The 23,391-nt window shown below is 27.5% G+C and overlaps 1 protein-coding gene across 7 annotated transcripts in view; it reads left to right on the forward strand.

Moving 5' to 3' along the window:
* Window positions 1-23,391, forward strand: part of LOC107455372 (uncharacterized) — a 71,147-nt gene that overhangs the window by 26,290 nt on the left and 21,466 nt on the right. For 4 of the 7 annotated variants that reach the window (XM_087157509.1, XM_087157511.1, XM_087157516.1 and 1 more), the window contains 11 exons: window positions 1,314-1,595; window positions 3,255-3,452; window positions 3,549-3,725; window positions 4,811-5,074; window positions 6,700-6,972; window positions 8,154-8,417; window positions 11,261-11,533; window positions 13,779-14,042; window positions 15,472-15,744; window positions 17,127-17,420; window positions 18,172-18,474. In XM_087157509.1, the coding sequence (XP_087013635.1) occupies window positions 1,314-1,595; window positions 3,255-3,452; window positions 3,549-3,725; window positions 4,811-5,074; window positions 6,700-6,972; window positions 8,154-8,417; window positions 11,261-11,533; window positions 13,779-14,042; window positions 15,472-15,744; window positions 17,127-17,420; window positions 18,172-18,474 (2,865 nt within the window). The remainder of the gene's footprint in view (window positions 1-1,313; window positions 1,596-3,254; window positions 3,453-3,548; window positions 3,726-4,810; window positions 5,075-6,699; window positions 6,973-8,153; window positions 8,418-11,260; window positions 11,534-13,778; window positions 14,043-15,471; window positions 15,745-17,126; window positions 17,421-18,171; window positions 18,475-23,391) is intronic. The other 3 variants (XM_087157514.1, XM_087157513.1, XM_087157512.1) reach the window with 3 other exon arrangements.

Here is a 23,391-nt window from a genome sequence, read left to right on the forward strand (position 1 = left end):
GATAAAATCTAATGCTTAAGAACTTTATTGTTCATGGAGAAAAAAAATGCTTTATTGAAATATAATTATAAATGAAATATTTTAATTTAAAAAAATTAGGGATTAAAAGAATTTAAATTAAAACAATTTTATTATAGCCCAAAATGAAATTCAACATTTTGTTGGAAAAATACTACAAATTCAGAACAATTATATTTAGTAAATTATCAGATGTTTTATTAATGTAAGATATTAAACTGTTTATTGTAAAGTACTGTAGTCTACAAAAAAAGTAAGGAGCAAAATTACATGCAGGAAACCTTTAAAAATTCATGTATTCCTAAACTTACTGAATTTCGCTTTTCATAATAATATTGAGATTTTAAGTGGAACTGCTGTCGATAAAACTGACAAAAATCATTTAGATGTATAATGAAAGGGACTGAAATGCAGCGTATTAAAAAGCAACTTTTGAATTATTAAGAAATTCATGTCTTGTTACATCTTATAAAAAAAATATCTCATTTTTTCAAACCATGAAGAAATGTGTAACAATAACTGTCAAAAATATGATCGGAAAATTACCTTGAATAACACTGAAATCCGCACAGATGTAAAGTGATTGTTAAAATGAGGGATTCGAACGTCAGTCATAACATCGCGTTCAAAAGATTAGGAGTTTCTGTACCACCGGAAAATGCATTGCGGTCGCTGCCTAGGTTAAAAAAAAATGCTTCGGTTTATTTAACTTGGATCTATTTTAAACTCTGCTTTAATAAAATGTGTCAGTGATTATTTAAATGTGTATTTTAAAAACCGTAGGTTGTAATAATATATAAAAATATCAGTTTAAAAACTATTTAGAAATCTTTATAAAATAATTGCTGAAAAACTAATAGATTATAATGAAGTCAATGCAAATAAAGCGTTCTAAAATGTAATTACGGAAATTAAAAATTTGTGTTTTGTAATTGTATTAAAAATATTGAGATTTTTAAAATCTTGTTAAAATTTGTAGCAATAACCTCCAAAAAACCACTTGATTTATGATGGAATTGACGCAAGTGCTTTAGAAAGTCTTGACCCAAATGGGCGACTAAAAATATTATGATGATTTTTCTCACTATATTCAGGTTCTAGCTTAGGCTGCGCATCAGCTGCTAGTGTGCCACTTGTAGCCCACTAGTCTCTGCGTTTGCTCTCGTAGTCTATACAAATGCACTCTACTTCACAGTACTATTTTGCCACGGTAGAACATGTGTTTTGATTTCTCGAATATTTTACTTTTCATTTATGCAACTTTAAAGCAAATGAATGATTGCTTTATTTTTCAGATTGCTTCACAGGAGCTACAAAATAAAACCGAAGAATTGTCAGCAATGCAGAAAGAGATAAAAGATCTTGCTGAAATGCAATCATCCCTAGAGAAATCTTTAGCTTTGTTAGAGGCTGAGAAAACTGAGGTTTCTGAGAAACTTGCAGTAGAAGTTGAAAAAAATAAATCCATTTTAAGTGAAGGTGAAAATCTTCAGAGAAAGATTCTTAAACTAGAGGAAATCATTCTTCAAAAGACGAACAACATTCAGAAACTAGACGGGAATAATAAAAAATATGAGGTAACATTAATTCATTCATGTTTTTTTAAGCTTAACATTTTTTAGTTTTTTGGAATTTGTGTTTTCTGCTTTATTTTTAAAATATTAATTTTCTTTTTATATTTAGCTGCAAAGAAAGAAAAATCCTAACAATCTTGATTATTTTTGTTTTTACTCTGTATTTATATAATGTACCTACCGATTTCAGAATATCATTCATTATACTTCTTTGAAATCTGTGAGGTTGTTCTATAATACATTTAGAGAAAAAAATTTGAAAAATACCATTTCTCTTTGGTGAGTTAACTTGCCACTTTATTTAATGAATTTACTTAAAAGCTATCTTTTTTTTAAATTATGCTAAATTGATTCATATTTACTGTTTATAATACATTTCGGTTTCTTACCTTCTCTTGTGCTCTTCATTTATATGATTGAACAAATAAGCCATATAAATAGATATATCTGATGCAATTAATGAGATAAATTCAGTAGGATTTGAGCTATTTATACTGAAATATCAAAAGTTATATTAATTGTAAAATTCTTGTTTAATTGAGACCTTTTATAAGAGAAAAATTTAAGGATAAAAGTGTTTCCTAGATTTTAAGTTGTAGTATACATCAAGTTATGATAAACCTCTTGTGTTGCTTGGTTTCTTTCTTCATTGCTTTTTAAATAAGCATATTTTAAAATAAGATAATTTTGTTAATAAAATCGAGGCTTTCACGAGTTAGGGATGGAATTATCAGCAAATTTTATTTTGTCTCTGAAAAACAGGGAAAATTGCAATTTTTTAAAAGAAAAACCCTGGAAAACTTCTACATTATACCTGAAAAATAACCAGTCGGAATTTTCAGCAACAGTAATCAGTTATTGAGATTCAAGTTAAATAATTCTGACATCTATAACAATTATTTATTGTAAATTTCACATTTTAATGAAACTTCCATGCTTCTATCCTCATTCAACGATATTTCTTTCACAAAATCTAATATTTGACATTAGAAGTAAAAAATCAAAGTTATCTGATGAAAAATTGCATGGAATAACTAAAATGTCTTTTTGATTTTCATTGAAATTTTCCTTATTATGCCTTGAAATGCCAGGAAATTTTTTTATGGAAATTGAGTGGGAACCTTATAAAACTAAAATAGTTATAATTTTATGTAAATACATTTTGTTAATATATTAATTGCAACAAAATGAATAATTTCCCTAAATTTGGAAATAAATCAACTGCTCTTAAAAAGTTATTTTATTAGGAAAACAAATGTATGACACAATACAGTTAAATAAATTAGACATTTTACTCCTTAATGATATATTGTACTTCATATCATAGCACTTTAAATTAGTATTGGTCTTAATCTTTCTTGCTTTTATTGATATTTTTAATGCATGTTTAACAGTTAGCAATTTTAAAACTATCAAATGATTTTTCTTATTCCATTATACTTTTAAATTTTTCTGTATATCTTTGTAATTTCAAGCTTATAAGTCTTAAAGTTTTCGTGCAACAAAACCAAAAGGAACAATAAATTGAAGACCCAAAACAGCAGTACCTGTTACAAACCTAACACAGAGAAATCCTTAACAAAAAATGCTTAAAAAAATTTCGTTTTTGCAGTTTTGAGAGTTGTTACTAAAACTAAAATGCAAAACTTATTATTTTCATAGGTAGAAATGGAAAATCTATCTGCTAAAAATTCAACTTTAGAAAAGAAAAATGAAGCATTATTTGAAAAGAATGAGCAACTTTCTTCTGATCTAGAAAGCCAGAAGAAAATAATTTCATCCCTTAATGAAGAAATACGAAATAAAGTGAATGAAATGAAAGACCTTGAAGAAAAATCCTCCACTGTCGATAAATATAAGGTATATAATCAATGATTCTATTTAAAATTGCTGTTATGAAAGTTTGAATATTGTTTGTTGGAAAGTTTTAAATTAATGATCTTTTTGATTCCACAGCATGAAGTTCAAAATCTTTCTGTGAAGTGTTCTACATTGGAGGAAGAGAAGAAAATGTTGTTAGAACAAAATGAAATGTTTTCAAATTCTCTAGAGGAACAGAGTAGCATAATTAGTTGCAAAGTGGATGAAATCAATGAATTAAAAGCTAAAACATCTCTTGAGGAAAAATATGAAGTAGGGCTATTGTTGATAAAAATCAGTTTTAATTATAGTTATTTTCTTCAATATTTTTAAGCAAATGTCTCTTATAAACTATACATATTTTTAATAATAGAATTAGGTATACTGATTTATTTATTTATTTATTTTTTTTTTTTGCAAGATTGAATGAGTTGTTACCTGTGATGTACTGTCAGAACTGTTTTTATATAAATTTGCTCATGTACCCCAAATTTTTGAACAGATTTCTACATTTGCCATCTTCATGTGATATCCAAAATTTTTATTTAATCAGAGGTGTCATCTATTACAATTTCTGTTATCATTACAATTTCGTTGTCAAGATTACAGTCTTAAATACAAAATGTGTAATAAAAATTTCATATTAAAAAATAGTAAAATTAATTTTAAACCTCATAATTTTACTTGGTTACCACTGCGACTTCATTCTATGGCCTAATTTTGAAATTCTTATTTACAAAAGTACATTCTTATTAAATAAAGTTTTAGCAAGAGTAGAAAAAGTTGTTTTCATGTCCACTTTCATTCTTAATATTGCTTTAGAATTTTATAAAGATATTTTGTATTCATTATTTCAATTGTCTGATTAATTAAAAGTTTTGCATTAAATTGCTTATAAAAGTAAATAAGTTTATTTGTAAAATTATAACTAGTAAATATTTTATCATTAAACTTTGCATAATAAGGTAATTTATAAAGTAAGGACCAACGCTTAATTTTAAGCCTTTAATTTCAAGTAAAAATCTAACTAAAGCAAGTAATAAGATAATATTAAAATTAGGTCATAAAAAATATTAATTGTGAAAACTCTATAAATTTTATGCCTTTAAAGTTCAAAAATGCAATAATTAAATAAAATTATATTTTGAATGAATGATAAATAGTTATTAAAGATAAATACCATTATAACTTTTAGAAATTTTTTCTAGGTGACAGCCAAAGATAGCTAAATATTTTTTGTAAATTAAATATCATAGTTTTGATAATTCACTTAATTTCACTAAGATATTTATCTAAATATTTCTACTTAATATCAAATCTGTTTAATAAAATATATTTTAATTTTTATTCATTGATAGCTTGATAATAAAAAACTTCAAGTTGAATTGTCCACCTTATCAGAAAGTGTTGAAACCCTAACGCTTCAAATTGAGAAGCAAACTCTAAAGGAAACTAGTTTGGGAGAACAACTGTCTCAAGTAATGAGTGAGAAGAAAGCCTTGGTCTTACAGTTACAACAGTTAAAAGAATCAAATATGTCTCTGAGCAATGAATTATCTTTTACAACTTTAAAGATTAACGATTTGAATGAAGGAAAGGAATCCTTGATTAATCAATATGAGGTATATGATTTCTTTCATTAATTTATGTTCTATACACAATTTATACCAAGTGCATCCAGCATCCTATTAAAATGGTGATTCAAAAACTGAGATGCTTTTCACCCACTTTTTAGATGAAATGAAAAACTTGAACTACCACAATATGTTACGTGTAAATAAGCAGTGTTTTCATTACAGAAGAAAAACGGGAGAAAATTTCTCACCCTCTCTCAAAAACAGGGCGAGATTTCAAAAAGTTAAAAAAAAAACACTAATAGACCTGGAAGAACATATTTCTTTAATTATAATACATTTTTAACATCTTCTAATTTCTGAACCATTGAATATTTTTGCAGCATCATCGCATGAAAAATGTTCTATATCTACTTTTTCATCAGTATTCTCATTAGGTCTCTCAAATGCTCATCAGTCAGTCTGTTACGATATTTTGTTTTAATTCGCTTTTGGGTGCTAAATATACTTGCAACAGATCCTGAACTATTCGGAATCGCAAATTAAATTTGTAGCATTGAGCACGCACTTTCCTATCCTTTACATCTGCCAGCATAGGCTTTTCAATTATTTCTGTTCTGGAATAGTTAAGTTTGTTGAAGTTATTTCCATATTCATGCTTCTTGTTAGGTCTTCCAGCTTAGTTTTCCCAGACTTCAACTTTTACAAATTGCTGTAAATAGTCAATGAGGAAGTTTGGTAATTCATTAACAGCTAAAAATAGAGCTAACTTTAAACAACTTATTATAAAGGGCTAATTTTTTTCTCAACGCTTGTTGTAGCTGTTTTCATTTTTTTTTTTTTTTTTTCAAAATGGCGGAAGACTAAATTTTTTCCAAAATTCGAGAGATTTGTGCCTTTTAAAATTGATTAATAGAGTGCGCGAACTTCTCGCGTTAATCATTTTTTAATGCGAGAAAGGAAAATAATATGCGAGATTCTCGTGCTGTAGTGAAAACACTGATATAAGTTATAATATTTAGTTCTTAAAATGGTAATGTTATTTTTAAATCAAAGTGAAATCTAAATATTAAATATTTTGTTTACCTTATATTGAATTAAAACTTGTATTTGTTTAAAGTAAATGGCTACCACATTTATATTTTTCATGGGACTCTTCCAACGAGTGTGAGTGTCCCAGAAATTACCGATAATTTAAAAGACCCATTAAAGAGAGACAAAAGGAGATAGAAATGCATGGTTTGCTTCATTCTGCTTCAGAAACAATTTAATTTATTCCCCTCAAAATCAGTTACGCTATTGGTTAATAGATGATGCTAACCGGAAAAAAAATTCTGTAATACTATATTTTCTGTTATGTCTGACCATTCCAACTAGGCTATTTGAACTAGTTTTCTTTTTTTTTTAGTTTTGCCCTCTGACAGCATGATGTTGCAACAAAGGGAGAGCTATTTTGAATTTTGCTTTGTTAGCAGTACTGTTTACGAAACTTAGTACATGAATTATCCAGTTTGTTTCCTATTTTCAAATTTTTAGTCCTTTTGATAATAACTTCCCATACGTATGCAGTGTAATCATTTATTTTTCTCAAATGATATGTTAAATGTTTTAAAAACAATCTCATTAGACTTGCTTATTTTCATAAACCTATATAATTTTTTTTTCCTTTTTAGACACGAATTCAAACCCTAGAGGCTGAATATGAGAATGCCCAAAAAGAAATTAACAGTTTAAAATTTCAATTAAAAGAACTAGGTGATTCTGAATTGTTACTGAAAGGTAGCATTGCTTCTCTTCAGCAAGAAAATTTATTGCTGTCTGAGACCCTGAACCAGAATGCTGGTGAAATTCAAAGCTTAATGTCTTTAAAAGAAGAAATTTCTAAGCAGTCTTCTGAAATTTGTCATCTAAAAGAGATTCTTATTGATGCTGAGAAAGATTACAAGGTAGTCTTATTAAAACATAAAAATTTATATTTTTAAGCAAAATATTGTCGCAAGTACAAAATGTAAAATTGCTGAAGCCTAAGATCTAGCGAATTTAAATTGTCGTGTATTTGTACCCAACTTGTGCTAAAAGCTTAGGTTAAAAGTTTAATGTGCTCAAATTGAATGATCTTTTCAAAATAAAATATAACAAATTGTTTTTAAACTTGAATTATTTTGTTCACTAACTGGAAGAAATAAATTTTTTATCTCTCTCTTTTTTTTTTTTTATAAGGGAAAAAACTATCTAACTATAGTTTCATTTAAGATCTGTATCTTAAAATTTACATTAATTAACTACATTTAAATTAAAAGCCTATTAATTATTTTGAAATTAGCAATTTTTGTTTTTCAGTAATTTATAAGATAAATTTGGTATGAATGAATAGAAGTAAACAAACATTATTAAACCAGGGTACCTGCATTTAAAATCTTATTACTATGTAGTATGTATTTAAAAATTTCTTATACACAATTGGTGTTTTAATTACAAATCAATGAAATAGTACAAATTGTTTTGCAAGTTCGTTGAGTGTTTTATTACTAAGGAATAACCCAGTAAACTACCTAAACAAATTAGTATAATAATCCCACTGGAACTTGATGGGACAGTATTGAGAGATAGTGACATCTCTAAAAATTACTGAAGCTTAAAATAAAATAGGTCTTGGAGGTTAGTTTGTAAGAAAAGAAAAGTATACTTCTGCTACAGCCAAGAGTGTCAGTGTTGCTATCCAGATAGGCTGATACCTATCAATCTGATGCTGGGTGATCTTTGCACTGCATTAACCTCTCTGCCATAGTTGCTTGGTTTGTATTTATACTTTTTTACTGTTTTCATTCGCAACATAAGTTTGGCCCAACCTTATGATTTTAAACAGTTCAAATTTGTTCAAATTAATTTTAAAGTCTTTTCAAAAGATAATAAGATTAGTTACATTTAAAAAAAGATTTTTTTTTAGTGTAATGATTAAGAATTTTTTTTGTGTTTTAATTTAATATGTTTCTAATTTTAATAATTTAGTTCTTAGATTTTGTTGGTTAGTGCAAAGTTAATTGAAATACTGAATAATCCAACTTTTATTCCAAATGTTATTCAAAATTCACTGGTATAACTCATTTTAATTCTGTTATCTCTTTAGGCTAGTTTGGAAAATGCATTATCTGAAAAAATGTCTTTATCCTGCCAACTTGAAGAATCCTCTTTAATCATAAAAGAAAGTTTGGAGAAAAAAGGTTTCCTAGAGGAAGAGAAACTAACTTTGACTGATTTGTTAAAGAAAGAAGGCCAAAAGTGTGAAATGTTAGAAATAGAGGTAGCACAACTGAAACAGTCCATTTTCTGGATTGGAGAAGACTTGGCACAAATCAATATCAGTGCAGTTCAGGCTGAACTTCAATATCAAGTAATAGCTTTATTTCTTTCCTAGTGTATTTCAAAATTTAATTTTCTTTTTAATTATTGATTATCAAAAGAATTGTATTTCCTTAAAATTGTTTTTATTTTCAGAAGCACATAACATAAAATTAAATTAATGTGTTCAAAAATTCCCTTTCTGCTAACGTAACATCTCATTTCCTGATGCGTTTAATTTTTACTATGAAAAGTAAATTAATAATTTTTATTAATGACTTTGCAGTTTCCAAAAAATATTTACATTTATTTAGCATTTTCTTTAAATATGCTATTCCTAGCTTTTTAAAATGTGGAGTATGTATTGAATAATGTTGTGACAAGAACTTTGAAAAGTGGTATTCATTTTCTGTTCTTCTCTGTCTCTGTTTCTAAATTTCAAATGTGTCTGTAATACTCCTGTGTCTAGTGGTAGTGCAAAAAGCTTAGGCTATCCTGACTTTTTTCATACCAGTTGAACACCAGCAGAATTAAATTTCTGTATTTAATATTTTTTTGTGTTTGTAACTAAACATAGATTTGTCAAGATCTTGTTTTTTAGAATTTATGTAAAATTTACTTACGATTATTTTAGGTTCAGAAAATTACAAGGTCTTTCTTTTAGTCAAGACTTTATTTTTGTAAATATGTAAAAATAAAATCTTGTTATTTTTTAAAGTCACAAAATTTTTTTAAACCCTTTGTCTTTAGGAAGTTATAATTTTTAAATTGTAAATTTATGAATGTACAATATCAGGGTTCTCACGGTACTTGAAAAACCGTGGAGTCCTTGAATTCTACGATAGGGTCCGTGAAAAGTTTTTGATTTTTTAAGAGTAATTTTTTAAATAGTTATAATTTTTCCTACTTAAAAGCGCAAAAAAAATTTCAAGCAAAATCATAGAGATTTTAATCGCTTCCTTTCCTTTTACTATTTTCTTTACTGTAAGAATAGTTCAAGGTCAGCAAAGTAGTCTTGGAATCTGATCCAAATTTAGAAAAAGACCCTGAGCCTTATTTACCTCTCTTGTGATTGGTTTACAAATTACAGACAGGGTGTAGGGAAACTAATAGCGAAAAGAAAATATTGAATGAAACCATATCTCGTATTAGCCTTGTTCTAACCATGTGTAGCATGCACTAATTATGGAACTTGCGGTTTTTTAAACTTTTTATTTTATTTGCTAACGTATGAAAATTAAAGCTTTATTCAAACTCGAAAAGAAGGAAAAGAGCATGCAAAAATTAAGATATTTTTTATTTTCCAATACTGAAAATCAGGTAATTTCTGATACATGCAATTTATAATGCTATCAAATATGAAATTTGATATTAATTTCTTAAAAATCATTGAAAAGTCCTTGATTTTTTTTTTTTTTTTTTTGTTTATTTATTTATTTTTTTTTGAAAATTGCGTGGGAACTCTGAATATCTAGCAATGAAAATTATGACATAAAACAAAAAATAAACATATTCAATACTTCCAAAAATAAATAACAATTGTTTCTATGCTAATTTAAAAGCATCAGTCAGTTAGAGAGCAGGGCTGCCAAATAAGTTTTCTGAGAAATATTTTTTTAGAGTTGTCAGGCATGAAAGTTTTCAGCTTTGAGAATTTTGGTTATTTTTGCCAACATTATAAAGGCCTCACGCACTAAAAACTGGAAGAATGTGCTTTTTGTATGAACTTTTGAATTATTCTTAATAACTTTAAATCAAATTTACTAATCAAAGGATCATTAATTAAAACAAAACTTTCTACGAGTCATAAAAATTTCCCTCAGTGCTTAGACAGCTGTCAGTCCTAAAAGACAGATCTTTAATAATTTCATTTAACATGATTTACAGTTCATTCTTTGTTCCTTTTACAAGCAGGTTATCCGCACACCTGGAAAGTCATGAAAAATCATGGAATGTCATGAATTTCGGTACTGAGCAAAATTTGTCATGAAATATCACGATTTTAACTATTTATTTAAGAAAATCATGGAAAGTCATGGATTTAGGTCGCTGAAAAATCTAATTTTTAAAATGGAATTTAAAAATTACCCCACCCCCCATTTCATGTTGTTCCAAATGTCTGAATTTGTAATAAAATCCCCACTCACAGTCATATTTTATTAAAATATAAAATGTTTTTATCATGTTCTTTAAAAGTTATGGTGTTCTTTCAAAAAATGAAAGAAAAAGCATCATTTCTGGAGCAAATTGTCTTTTAAACTTCTGTTATTTCAGAATTTTTGTTATTATTTTTATTTTATCAATTTAAAATTCTAGCTGAAGCAAGCCAGTCGTTGGCGAATTTTTTTTATTCCGAAATGAGGACATAAAAATCGGGAGTATTTCTTTCCTTTCGGATGAACAAGAATCTTTGGAATATAATTCTGCAGAAAAAAAAATTATATGCTTTTGTGTTTTTTTCAGCTCTTTTATTGCTTCAGCTCTTTCTTTACTCTGTTTCTTTAAATTTAAAATCTTTAAATATGAAGATACAGAGTATAACAGTTTTGGTTATACCTATCATTTCAATTTACATTATTATAATGCTTTTTTAAATTTCTTGTGTTTTTGTTAGAGAAAATAGTAACTACGTTAAGTCATGAAAAATTCTAGGAATTAGTCATGGAAAGTCATGAATTTGAAAATCTAAAATGTAGCAGGTACCCTGTACAAGTAGAGCAACAAATCCTGTAATCGAGTTCCGTTTTTAAAATGAATTTTGTGCAAAATATATTTTTAAAACCAAAAATATCATAAAGTGCTCATTTTTACATTAAAATAAGTTTTGATGTGTCAGTTGCTCAACCCTAATTTATTCTAAACAGATCCCTGACTAACATGGCTTTCCTTTTCTAGGATAAAATCAGAGGATTGGAAAGTTCTTTGCTTGAAACTCAAAATGATTTATCAATTCTGAGAACTGAATTGGAAAACAGTCAATTAAAAGAACTTCATTTGTCAAAGCTGCTTGATGAAGAAAGCAATAAAATTGAAAAATATTTGAAACTTGAAGAAAAATCAGAAGAATTGAAAAATAAAATCTCTTTGCATGAATCGAATCTGGCTGCAAAATCACAATCTCTTCATGAAGCTAATGAAAAGATTTCATTGATCACTTCTGAATATGAGGTAATCAAGGTTATATTTTTCAATATATTTACTAATTTGTTTCCTTTTGTTTGAACTTAAAATTCAGCAGTAGTAGTTCACAGAATTTTTATTATGTATTAACTGCATTTTAACTTCTCTGCCATAGTTGCTCGGTTTGTATTCATACTTATTTACTATTTTCTTACGCAGCATAAATGTGAACAAACCTTAGGATTTTAAACAGTTCTAATTTGTGAAAGTAATAAAGTCTTTTCAAAACATAACAAGCTTAGTAGCATTTCAAAAAAAAGAAAACAGGGAGAGATTTTTTTTTTAGTGTAATGATTAAGAATTTTTTGTGTTTTACAGGGATGAGATTTTTCCGCTTTTTAGCTGATTTCCGCTTTTTTCACTTTTATCTCTTGAATTTCAGATTTTTTTAAAATTTCACTTTTTTTTATAAGTATTCCGCTTTTTCAGAAAACTTACCCATTTTCAAAGAGAAACACAAAATTCAAACTACATAGCTACCAATCCTTTCTCATTTTTACTTATTTTAGCTATTTTCTCCCCTTTTACTCGCAGCAGATAAGATTTTCCGAATTTTTTACCCGCCCTCCAGATAGATCCGATTTTTGTAGTTCAAACGACGCTGTTTCTGACAAGCCATTTAGAGGTCCCAAGCCTGGAGTCTGCCAATATCTCGATTCTTATTCACACGATTTTAATATCAAACATAGCTTTTCATATTTGCGTGTTGAGATTCTTATTCACGCGATTTGAATATTGTACGTCGTGCTTCGTATTTACGCCTTTTTAAAAATCTATGAAGCGATTCGTATTCCCGCAAGTTTAAAATTCAATGTCTTGATTTGCTCATGCTGTTTATAATATCAAACATTGATTTTCATTTATACGTGATTTTAAAATATGGCATTGGGATTCGCATTCACGCATTCTAAAAATTATGCATCATAATTCTTATTTATGCAATCTAAAAATTACGCATCATGATTCGTATTTACGCGATCTAAAAATTATGAATCGGGATTTGTATTTACGCGTTTTAAAAATTCTATATCCCAGTTTGTATTTTCTCATTTTCAAAATCGTATATCTAGTTTCATATTCATGTGATTTCAAAATCCATAATTGTTATTCATATTCACACAATTTTAAGATCAACTCTCGCGATTCTTGTAAGAAGTAAATTTTTTTTAAAAATTAGTTACTATAAAAGTGACTGTTTTTCTAACGACGATTATTAGTATGTATATGTAAGTGTTACAACATCAGAGAAACTGGAAGGGAATATATTCAAAACTTACATTCTGTGCTAGCAAAGAAGAAAAAATAGGATTTGTCACAAAATGTTTGAAAATGGACTAACGACTAAATATAGCAAACATAAAAGATATAGAAAACAAAAGCAATAACTTAAAAAGGGATTCAATTTAAATTTTTTTTGTTGGAAAAAGAGTTAATAGTTAAAAGAGTTAACTCATCATCAAATTTTTATTTGTAATTGCTGTTATTTATGCTATAAAATGCAAAATTCTTATCAAATAAAAAACAATTATCTAAACAGTTGCTGATTGTCATGTAATTTTTCAAACTAAAATACCAATTTTTGTATGTTAAGGAGTTACTATATATTTCTACTTCACTGTTATTGATATGTTTCAAAGGGCTGTAGTTAGATTAGACTATAACATGAACATAATGATTTGGTTCATTGTTAAAGTTTTTTTTTCCCAATATAATTTAAAAAGTAATATTACTGATATATTTGCTATAAATCACATAACAGTATTTATTAAAAGAAATGAAATATTAATGTATATTCTCAGTAGTTTTAATTTGCTAAACCAAGTAGTTTTTCAAGTAATATGTAAACTGAGGAAAAATATAATTTTCAGCTTTATTTTTTCAATTGGTAATTTTTATTTTCACTAAATGTTAAGTATCAATGTAGTCGTTTTTATAATAATAGATTAGTAAGCAATTGTATGTCAACACATTATTTATTACCTTAAACTGTCTGAAATTTATTAATAAAGGGCTGCGCTTGCGTACAATTTACTATCGTGGAAATTCAGCTTTTTTGCCTTTTGGCTAATCTCATCCCTGGTTTTAACTAATTTGTTTCTAGTTTTAATAATTTAGTTCTTAGATTTTGTTAACTAGTGCAAAGTTAATTAAAATATTGACTAATCCAACTTTTATTTTAAATAGTATTAAAAAGTCACTCAAAATACTCATTTTATTTCTGTTAACTCTTTAGGCTAGTTTGGAAAATGCATTATCTGAAAAAATGTCTTTATCCTGTCAACTTGAAGAATCCTCTTTAATCATAAAAGAAAGTTTGGAGAAAGTAGGTATTCTAGAGGAAGAGAAACTAACTTTGACTGATTTGTTAAAGAAAGAGGGCCAAAAGTGTGAAATGTTAGAAATGGAGGTAGCACAACTAAAACAATCTATTTTCTGGATTGGAGAAGACTTGGCACAAATCAATATCAGTGCAGTTCAGGCCGAGCTTCAGTATCAAGTAATAGCTTTATTTTTTTTCCCTACAGTATTTCAAAATTTTATTTTATTTTCATTAATTGAGCACCAAAAGAATTCTATTTTCTCAAAATTGTTCTTATTTTCAAAAGCACATAACATAAAATTAAATTAGTGTGTTCAAAAATTCCCTTCCTGCTTATGTAACATCTTATTTCCTGATGTGTTTAAATTTTAGTATAAAAAGTAAATTAATGATTTTTACTAACCACTTTGCAGTTTCCAAAAATATTTAAATTTATTTAGTATTTTCTTTAAATATGCTCTTCCTAGCTTTTTAAAATGTGGAGTATCTATTGAATAATGTTGTGACAAGAACTTTGAAGAGTGATATTCATCTTGTCTCTGTTTCTAAGTTTCAAAAACGTCTGTAATGCTCCTGTGTCTAGTGGTAGTGCAAAAAGCTTACGCTATCCTGACTTTTTTCATATCAGTTGAACATACGCAGAATTAAATTTCTGTATTTAATATTTTTTTTGTTTGTAACTAAACACACGTTTGCCAAGATCTTTTTTGTAAGATCTTGTTTTTTAGCATTTATGTAAAATTTACTTGTAATTTTGTGATCTAAAATAATCGTAAGATCTGTGTTTTAGTCAAGGCTTTATTTTTGTAAATATGTAAAAATAAAATAAACTCTGAACATCTGACAATAAAAATTATAAACTTAAAACACGAAAAAAACATGATCATTACTTCCAAAAATAAATAACAATTGTTTCTATGCTAATTTAGAAGCATCAGCAAGGCTACCAGCTAAGTTTTTTGAGAAATATTTTTTTTTAGAGTTGTAGACGATCAAAAATTTAAGCTTTGAATATTTCGGTTGTTTTTGTCAACATTTTAACCCACTGGCGGTTAAGGAGAAGGGCAAATTTGGGCGAATGTTTCTCCCCTACACACAGTTCCCCTATCAGTTAACATGGGGAAACCGGTTTTGCTATGCAGAGAAGACTGCAGGTTAAAATGCGACTTTTTACGTGCAGAACCATCAGTGGGTTAAGAGCCTCACTCACTAAAAACTGGAAGAATGTGGCTTTTTTATGAACTTTTGAATTATTCATAATAACTTTAATTCAAATTTACTAATCAAAAGATCATTAATTAAAATGCAAAATTTTCTACAAGTGAAAATTTCCCACAGTCCATAGACTGCTGTCAGCCCTAAAAGACAGCTCTTTAAGAATTTCATTTAACATAATTTACACGTTCTTTGCTCCTATTACATGTAGAGCAACAAATCCTATTATCGACTTACGTTTTAAAAATGAATTTTGTGCAAAATATATTTTTAAAACCAAAAATATTATCAAGTGCTCATTTATTTACATTAAAATAACTTTTGATGAGTCTGTTGCTCAACCCTAATTTATTCTAAACAGATCCCTGACTAACATGGATTTCCTTTTTAGGATAAAATCAGAGGATTGGAAAGTTCTTTGCTTGAAACTCAAAATGACTTAACAGTTCTGAGAACTGAATTGGAAAATAGTCAATTAAAAGAACTTCATTTGTCAAAGCTGCTTGATGAAGAAAGCAATAAAAGTGAAAAATGTTTGAAACTTGAGGAAAAATCAGAAGAATTGAAAAATAAAATCTCTTTGCAGGAATCGAATCTGGTTGCAAAATCACAATCTCTTCATGAAGCTAATGAAAAGATTTCACTGATCACTTCTGAATATGAGGTAATCATATTTATATTTTTTCAATACATTTACAAATTTGTTTCTTTTTGTTTGAACTAAAAATTCAACAGTAGTAGTTGAAAATTTTTTTATTATGTCACATTATAATAAATGTTTAGATAGATGAACAGAAACAGTTTTTGTTTCATTGTCCATTCACTCTACTGATTCTCATGTCATAGCTGTCAACTTTACTGAATAGTCTGTTTTTCCTATTGATTGTTTACTAACTACTCATTCTCATGTTATAGCACATGGTGCGTAGCATTTTTAAAAAGTGCTTAAAGTGTGCTTATTTTCCATTTTGGTTTCTTAAAAGCCCTTAAAAGAGCTTTTTCCACTGTGTGTGTTTAAAAAGTGCCTAAATTTTCCCTTTTCAAAAATGAGTTTTTTTTCCCCTTTTTCATGTCAATTTTCGCCACATATTATGGAAAAGCGTACTTTTCACATTGTTCTATTCAACGTTTTCACAACTCATTCAACCACTATATATTTCAGCTTACCATCAGTCCATAGCGTATGAAAGCGCCAATCATTTTACACGTTTGATAAAATACTTGCGAGTCCGTATGTGTGTCTACTGTGCTGGATTCAGTTAGATTCTTGCACTCTCATGTGAAACTCTTCTGCATTTTCCAAGATATTCTCAATTTCTGTCTTCATTTTCCACCCTCTGGTATCGAACCAAAAAAAATCTTGATAATTTTATAATGGCTAATATAATCAAGAAAATTTTTTTGTCAGAACCTAGTTATTTTATTGTGATAATGTAAATTCTTTGAAAATTAATTTGCATTTTGTTAATGTATATAGTGCTTAGAAATAATTTTTGAGTTCTTAAAAAGTGCTTATTTTTTGTTGAAAGATTTGGCTACGCACCCTGTAGCAATCAACTTCGCTGAATTGCCTCTGTTTCTTCTGCTCTACCAATTTAATCAAAAATTCTGCTACTTGTTGTATATTTTAACAAATCTCCTGAAATTAAAATTTTTTATTAAAATTCAATGTCCAAGTTCTATTGAAATAAATTTTTTACTTTGCTTTACTCTATTGGGAATTTACTAATTTAGAAGTTTAAAACTTTTCTTGAATTTCATTATTTTTTTATTCAAAACTTTCCATTTTATAGTAATGAAATTTTTAAAAAATGTTGTTGACATGAAATTTTTTTTATTAATTGTTTCTTTTTACAATCTAATGCTTGCTTTGCAAACTATTCAATAGAACCTAATTATCTGACTTAAACCGAAATTTGTATTTTTGGCAATCTTGCTGTGAAATCGTACTCTCCCTCCCTTCTAATTATCCAATTTTTTATGTCTATTTGTAAACTGAATATTGTTTTAGTTTGCTTTGTCTGATAGATGTATTTTATGCTTTAGGAAAAGATTGAGGCTTGTAAAAATAAACTCTCCTTGACTTTAGAGGAATACCAAGTTATGAAGAGTCTTTTAGAAGAATCATTGCTGAATGAAGATGCATTAAAAGAAAAAATAATAATTTTCCAGAATGAGAAAGCAGATCTTGAGAATAAGATTCTAGCTGAAGTTGAAAAAAATATTTCTCTTGAAGCAGAAGAAAAGAAAAATGCAGAAAAAATAGCTGAACTTGAAAACAAATTATATATTATTTCAATTGATTTAGAAAAAGAGAGAAAAGCACTACTTGAAAAAGAGGTAATGAATTTTTGAACTATTACTTTTATAATTACAAATCTATGTTTCTTTTTTTATCATGCTTTGATAGAACATTTTATTTATGTCAAGGTATTTTTAATTTTTTTTTTCAACGAACATTCAAAATCCTAAATTATTAGCTAAGTATTTAAACACCTGCATGGTTCATTTTTCTATTTTTCTTGTATTTTTATCCACCACAGTGGGTGAATAGTTGTTGTACTTTTCGTATTGTGAATTCTTACTTTATTTAGTCTATACATTGCTACAAAATGCAACACTTTGGCTGCTGATCCTAACAAAATGCTACACTTTTGCTGCTCACAACGTCACCAAGCCAAATGGATAAAATTTCTTGTTATACAAGTCTTAAAAGTTTTCATTGCATAAACCTCAATTATATATTCAAAAACTGAAAAAATATTTTTAAAATATCAAAATGAAAAGAATTATTTCAGGATTTTGTCCCATTTGTTTAATACTGAATAATCCGGCCATAATTTGGTTTGAACAGTGTAAATTGATTATTTTGAAGAAAAAAATCAGCATATGATATTTTATGGATTACTCTAGATCTACTTGAACTAACTATTTCTGTCTTAAATTTCTTATGATGATATAGAATTTGCCATTAAGGGTTTTTCTAGCGGTATAAAGCATTTGAAGACTTTATACTTTTATTTATAGCAATAATAAATTAAAATTTTTTAATTGTTTAGGATAATTTTTTTAAAGAACAGTATTTTTGTAGCTTGAAATTTCTGAACTTGAAAGCAAGTTGGAGTCAACACAGTCAGAGCTTCAACAGTCTTTTGATCAGCTGCAAGAAACTATTTGCAATGAAAAAACTCTGAAAGAAAAGTTGTGTTTGGTTGAAAATGAACACTCTGAACTTGCTAAAAGCCTGGAGGCTCAATCCGATAAAATTAAAATGTTAGAAACTACCCTTTTAGAAATAAAAGAAAAGATGATGTTGCTTGATAATGACCTAATGGTTAAATCTTTGGAACTAGAAAAATGTCAAAAGCAGTTGACTACATCAGTTTGCAATGAGGTATTGAATAATTTAAAATTGTACTACATTTATATTTAAAAATATTTGTCGTATATATTTAAACATTTTGGTTATATGTGAAAAAATTTGTGTGTTTTGTATAATTTATGTTTATATTCTTGCAATATGAAATTTAGAGATGTGACGAATAGTGATTTGGCCGTATACCGAATATTTGTCGGTCAAAGAGAACATTTAAAAAAAAAAAAATCATTTACAAATGTTATTTTTTTATATGGAAATAAGTTCAGTCCTTATTGAAAAATAATCAAAACATAGCTGTATTATTGGTATGGGGGTAAAGAGAAAAAATGTTTAAGCTAATAAAGATAGTTAGAAATATTTAATATAAAAAAAGCTGACTAATAGCTGTTTAAAAAAATTGAAATTATAAATTTGAAATAGAAAAAGGTGTACTCCTAATTCTTAAAACAAAACTTTGATGCTAAAAATAATAATTTCCAGAAAAATAATCATGCATAAAGGAGATAATGTTAATCAGAAATGCTTTTATAAATGCAGCTCCATCATTAAAACTCCTCTAAAAAACAAGTATTGTATACAAAGTAAAAACAGAAAAAATAAAAATTGATCTAAAATTTTGAAAGAATATTTTGAAATGAAACATTTCAGTATTTCAATTACCGTATTTTCTCAAGAAAAAGGTGAAGATTACACTGTAATAAAAATCCTCTTAATTGACGTGTTGTGTTAAAAACTTCTGTAAAGCATAAGCTTTTTAATTAGGAAAAAAGCTAGATAGAAACCAAAGCAAAAATAATTCTTAGTTTTTAAATAAAAGATTTAATGACAAAAATCTTAATTTAACTTTTTCCCAATGCTGTATTTTTAGAAAAAAAGTGACCATAAAAGAATAACGTTCATTAGAAATGCTCTTTGAAAAATGCTGTCGTAATAAAAACGCTACTAAAAAGTAAAGTTAATTTTAAAAAACCAAAAGCAAAGCAGAAAAAAAAATCTTAGTTCTGAATGATAACTTTAATGTTGAGAATCACTATATTCTATGTTACTAGTTATCTATCTTACCATGTGAGAAAGAGTGACAATAAAAGAATAAAATCTATTAGAAATGTTCCATTAACATGCTTTGCTTTAGTTAAAACTGGAAAGCAAACACAAACAACAACTTATGTTAAGTGTTGAAAAAAACTATGAAATTGACTTGCCTGAATAAAATAAAAAATCAGCATTGCAAATCTCCTGGTTCAGTATTAAATAGTCTAGTTTCAATTATTCAAGTTTCGCTTTTCATATATCTTTCAGAACATAAATGAACAAGCTTTAGAACTTAACAAACATGTGTAAAAACTATTTCTAATAATGTATAGTAAAAAATATGAATTTAAATCATTCTTTATAAAATCTATTAATATTTCCCTCAAAAAAAACCTTTGTTGGAAACTAATGTTCCAAACAATATTTTGCCGAATATTCGGCAAAAGGGCCGAATGGTAGCCAAATATACAAATTTAATTTCTTAAATCTTGGCTGTTGTCCTTATTCTTGGAAATTGGCCTTTTTAGGTAACAATAAGTCTAGCTACTTTCAGGTATGCCAGTTGTCTTTTCGCTATTTCTTTCTTTAACAGTTGCTACATAGTTTGTTTAGCTTACCTAGTCGATCTTGTTTGTTACTGATTAATATTCTAAAATAACATTTAATAAACATTTTTATAAAAAAAGGTTAAAAAGAATCAAACCTGCTCAAACATTTTTTACAAAACTGGTTTCAGGCCGACTTAAATAAGGGGAAATACGTTTTGCAAACAAAGTTTCAATTAAAAAAAGCTTTATGCAAGCAATTTTTGGACTCTTTGTTATTACCTAATAACCCTATCATTATCACCTAATTTTGACAAAATTTATTTGAAATTCACAATTTTTTTTTTAAATATAAGTTTTTTAAAACTCTATATTGATCATTATGCATGCCAATATATCTCTTTAAATGTGTAACAGTTTTTTGAATGTAGGGCAATTCCACGAAAGTGTCAACTTTTAAGTGAAATTTTTTTTTTTTTATAAATTGCATATTTTAATTTTAAAAATATGTTCAAAAATAGCCAAAGTCTACATATTACTGTTTAATTTTTGATAATTTTAAGGTTTTTGAATCTGTCAGCATTCTAAAGTAATCACATGGCTGACAAGTGAATTCTTCACATATGTGCTCAAATTGTTTTCTTGAAAAATACTTATAAAATAAAAGAAATGTATCTTTCTTTTGCAATATTTTGATAAAAATATGCATATAGTACGAAATTTAAACATTTAAAACATAGCCTTTAAGTCATTTTAAGTTTAATATATTAAAAAAAAGTAACTTTTTTTGTGTCATTCCGTCACATGTTTTAGTATATTTTTTTAAATAGCAACTGCGTTTTTGAATAAAAATGTGTATATTTTGGAATATAAAGCAGATGTGGCATAAGAATCAATGAGAAATTGTAAAATTCTATGCATTTGATTATTAACTTCCAATAATTAGCGTGACGGAATGACACATCTTCGGCGATGGAATGACAAAACGAGTCCTTGAGAAGCTTAGTCAAAAATAGGGAATTAATTTTTTTTTCAATTAACCTAATGGCTAAAACAGCTGTTGAAAGACAGATAAAATGTTGAAAAAGACCAAGATCCCCATGATATGATGAAGAAAAAAAACAGAGAAAGAAAGGCAGAGAAGAAAGCTTCCGCGACAAAAGTTGGACTTAAAAAACTCAGAAGTGCAAACGCTGTTGTGCAGAGATTGGTAGAATTTGATTTTTTCTTTGTTTACACAATCTCTTCACATGCAAATAATTTAAATTCATTATACAAATTCCTGCAGAGTCTTGGTAAAGCCATAAAAAAAATTGTACACTCACTTCCAAAATCACCAATAGAGGTAAAAAAATTAATTCAGTCTTTATGTGAGAGGTATTTAACATCGAACTCAAAAGAAACTAAGTGAGAAAAGTAATGTTGATGAGCTGTTTAATTTGGTTAAAAAAATTTTACTGTCAAGATGATGTTAGTTACAAGCCCCTAAATATGAAGGATTCAGTCATAATACAAACTCTGACAGAGTAACGAAGAGTGCAGATGCAATATATACTTATGGCCTTAAAAGAGGCTTTTCATAAAGAAGAATATATTGATGTAAAGTGTGTCTTATCTCATTTTTGTTCTTATTCTTATTTTTGTTAAGTGTATTTCATTAATACCTCACAGCACATGCACCTATAAATGCCATGTAATTGTGATGTTGTTCTAAAAGGCCAAGCAAGATGTTGGCTGCTGTAAAACGGCACTTAATATGTAAAAGAATTTTATGATTTCATAAAGTCGAAGCAACAAATCGTTGAAGTTTTGTTTTTGTCCAGCTATTCTATTTAAGAGAGGGCAAAAGAGAATGACTTCAGCTAGACACTTGCTACATTAGCATTGCCAGGAACAAGAGACCTGCAGTAGATGCTCATGTAGTTGAGAAGCGAATCATCAAAATTGGAATGGTTTCTAATTTTAACCAAAACCAAGTGTATGATTTGAAAAGCCACTGTTTTGAAGAGGAAATTGAAAATATGATTGAGGAGTATGCGGTCGGCTCTTTAATCATTGTCCCATACAGCGAAAAAAAAGGAAGGCACATTTATATGCAGCGCAAATTACTTTGATAAACAAAGACGATTTAGATGTTAAAGTATTTAAAGAACATGGGACAAAAATTGATTTATGCATAAATTTCCTGAGAACGAAGATAAGATGTGACATTGGCAAGTTAGATATAAAACCTCATCTAAAACAACCTAATTTTCAAATTGTTGAAATTTTAACTGATTCTTACGTAAATATTAATTCTGTTTATCTGTTACATTCTGTTTATCATTTACATATTAATAAAACATTTTTTAAATGAAGACTTTCTTCCACTAAACTTTTTGTCATTCCGTCACAGCAAATAGATGTTAATAACTGCTAGCCAACCTGAGGTTAATTTTCCAAATTCACAATTTACATTGCTTACACATTATACTAAAAGTAAAAAATAGTTCAAGAAAATAATAGTTGTAAAATTCACAGAAACTACCAGTTCTAAGCGGCATGCCGAAAGCTTGGTTGCCAAAATGTCATTCCGTCACACAAGTAAAAAGTTCATAAAATTAAAAATAAAAAAAATACAAAATTCTTTTTTTTTAGTTTATGAATCACATTATACCAATAATAATGATATGCATGAGAAAAAATCATGTTTATTTGAAATTAGATGCATAGAAACTTCAATTAACTGTTATCATGCAAGTCAAAATGTCATTCCGTCACATATGGAATTGCCCTGTATACAAGTAGTTATTGACTTACCTTGTTTTACTTTATGCTTGGTAGACTGAAAAAGAATTTTTCTTTATTTTATTAAGTGATAATAAAAAGTTTTCCTTAATTGGATGAAAAATTTTCTGTAAACGGCATTCCCAAATTTGTGCATATTATGCATATCTGGTTTCAGTTCATTTATTTCTACAATAAAAAATTAGAATTGATAATTTTTTATAATCTCGTATTGATTAATTTTCAATTCTGCGGAGAGAGAAAAAATTCTAATTACAATTTTAGGTTTAAAAAAATGAGTTCCAAGCAGCTAAAAAGTATACAACTGTCATTCCTAAAATACTAAGTTGCTACTCCAATAAAATTTACTCATAAAACCTAATTATTACACTTTCAAGTGAATGTTCTTAAAGTGTTTAAGTAAAGTTTTGCTCTGATTAGTTCATTACTTCACTACCATTAAAAAAATAATTGCAGGAAAATAAAGTAAGTTAAGTAAAGTAATGGTTATTTTACTTAAATATTGTTTTCCCCCCCTTTTATATATTTAGACTTTAAGGAAAACTCCTAGACCTAAAATCTGAGGCTG

The sequence above is a fragment of the Parasteatoda tepidariorum genome, chromosome 2, assembly GCF_982258835.1.
Source record: "Parasteatoda tepidariorum strain Cologne lab strain chromosome 2, Ptep-v5.0, whole genome shotgun sequence".
NCBI lineage: Eukaryota > Metazoa > Arthropoda > Arachnida > Araneae > Theridiidae > Parasteatoda > Parasteatoda tepidariorum.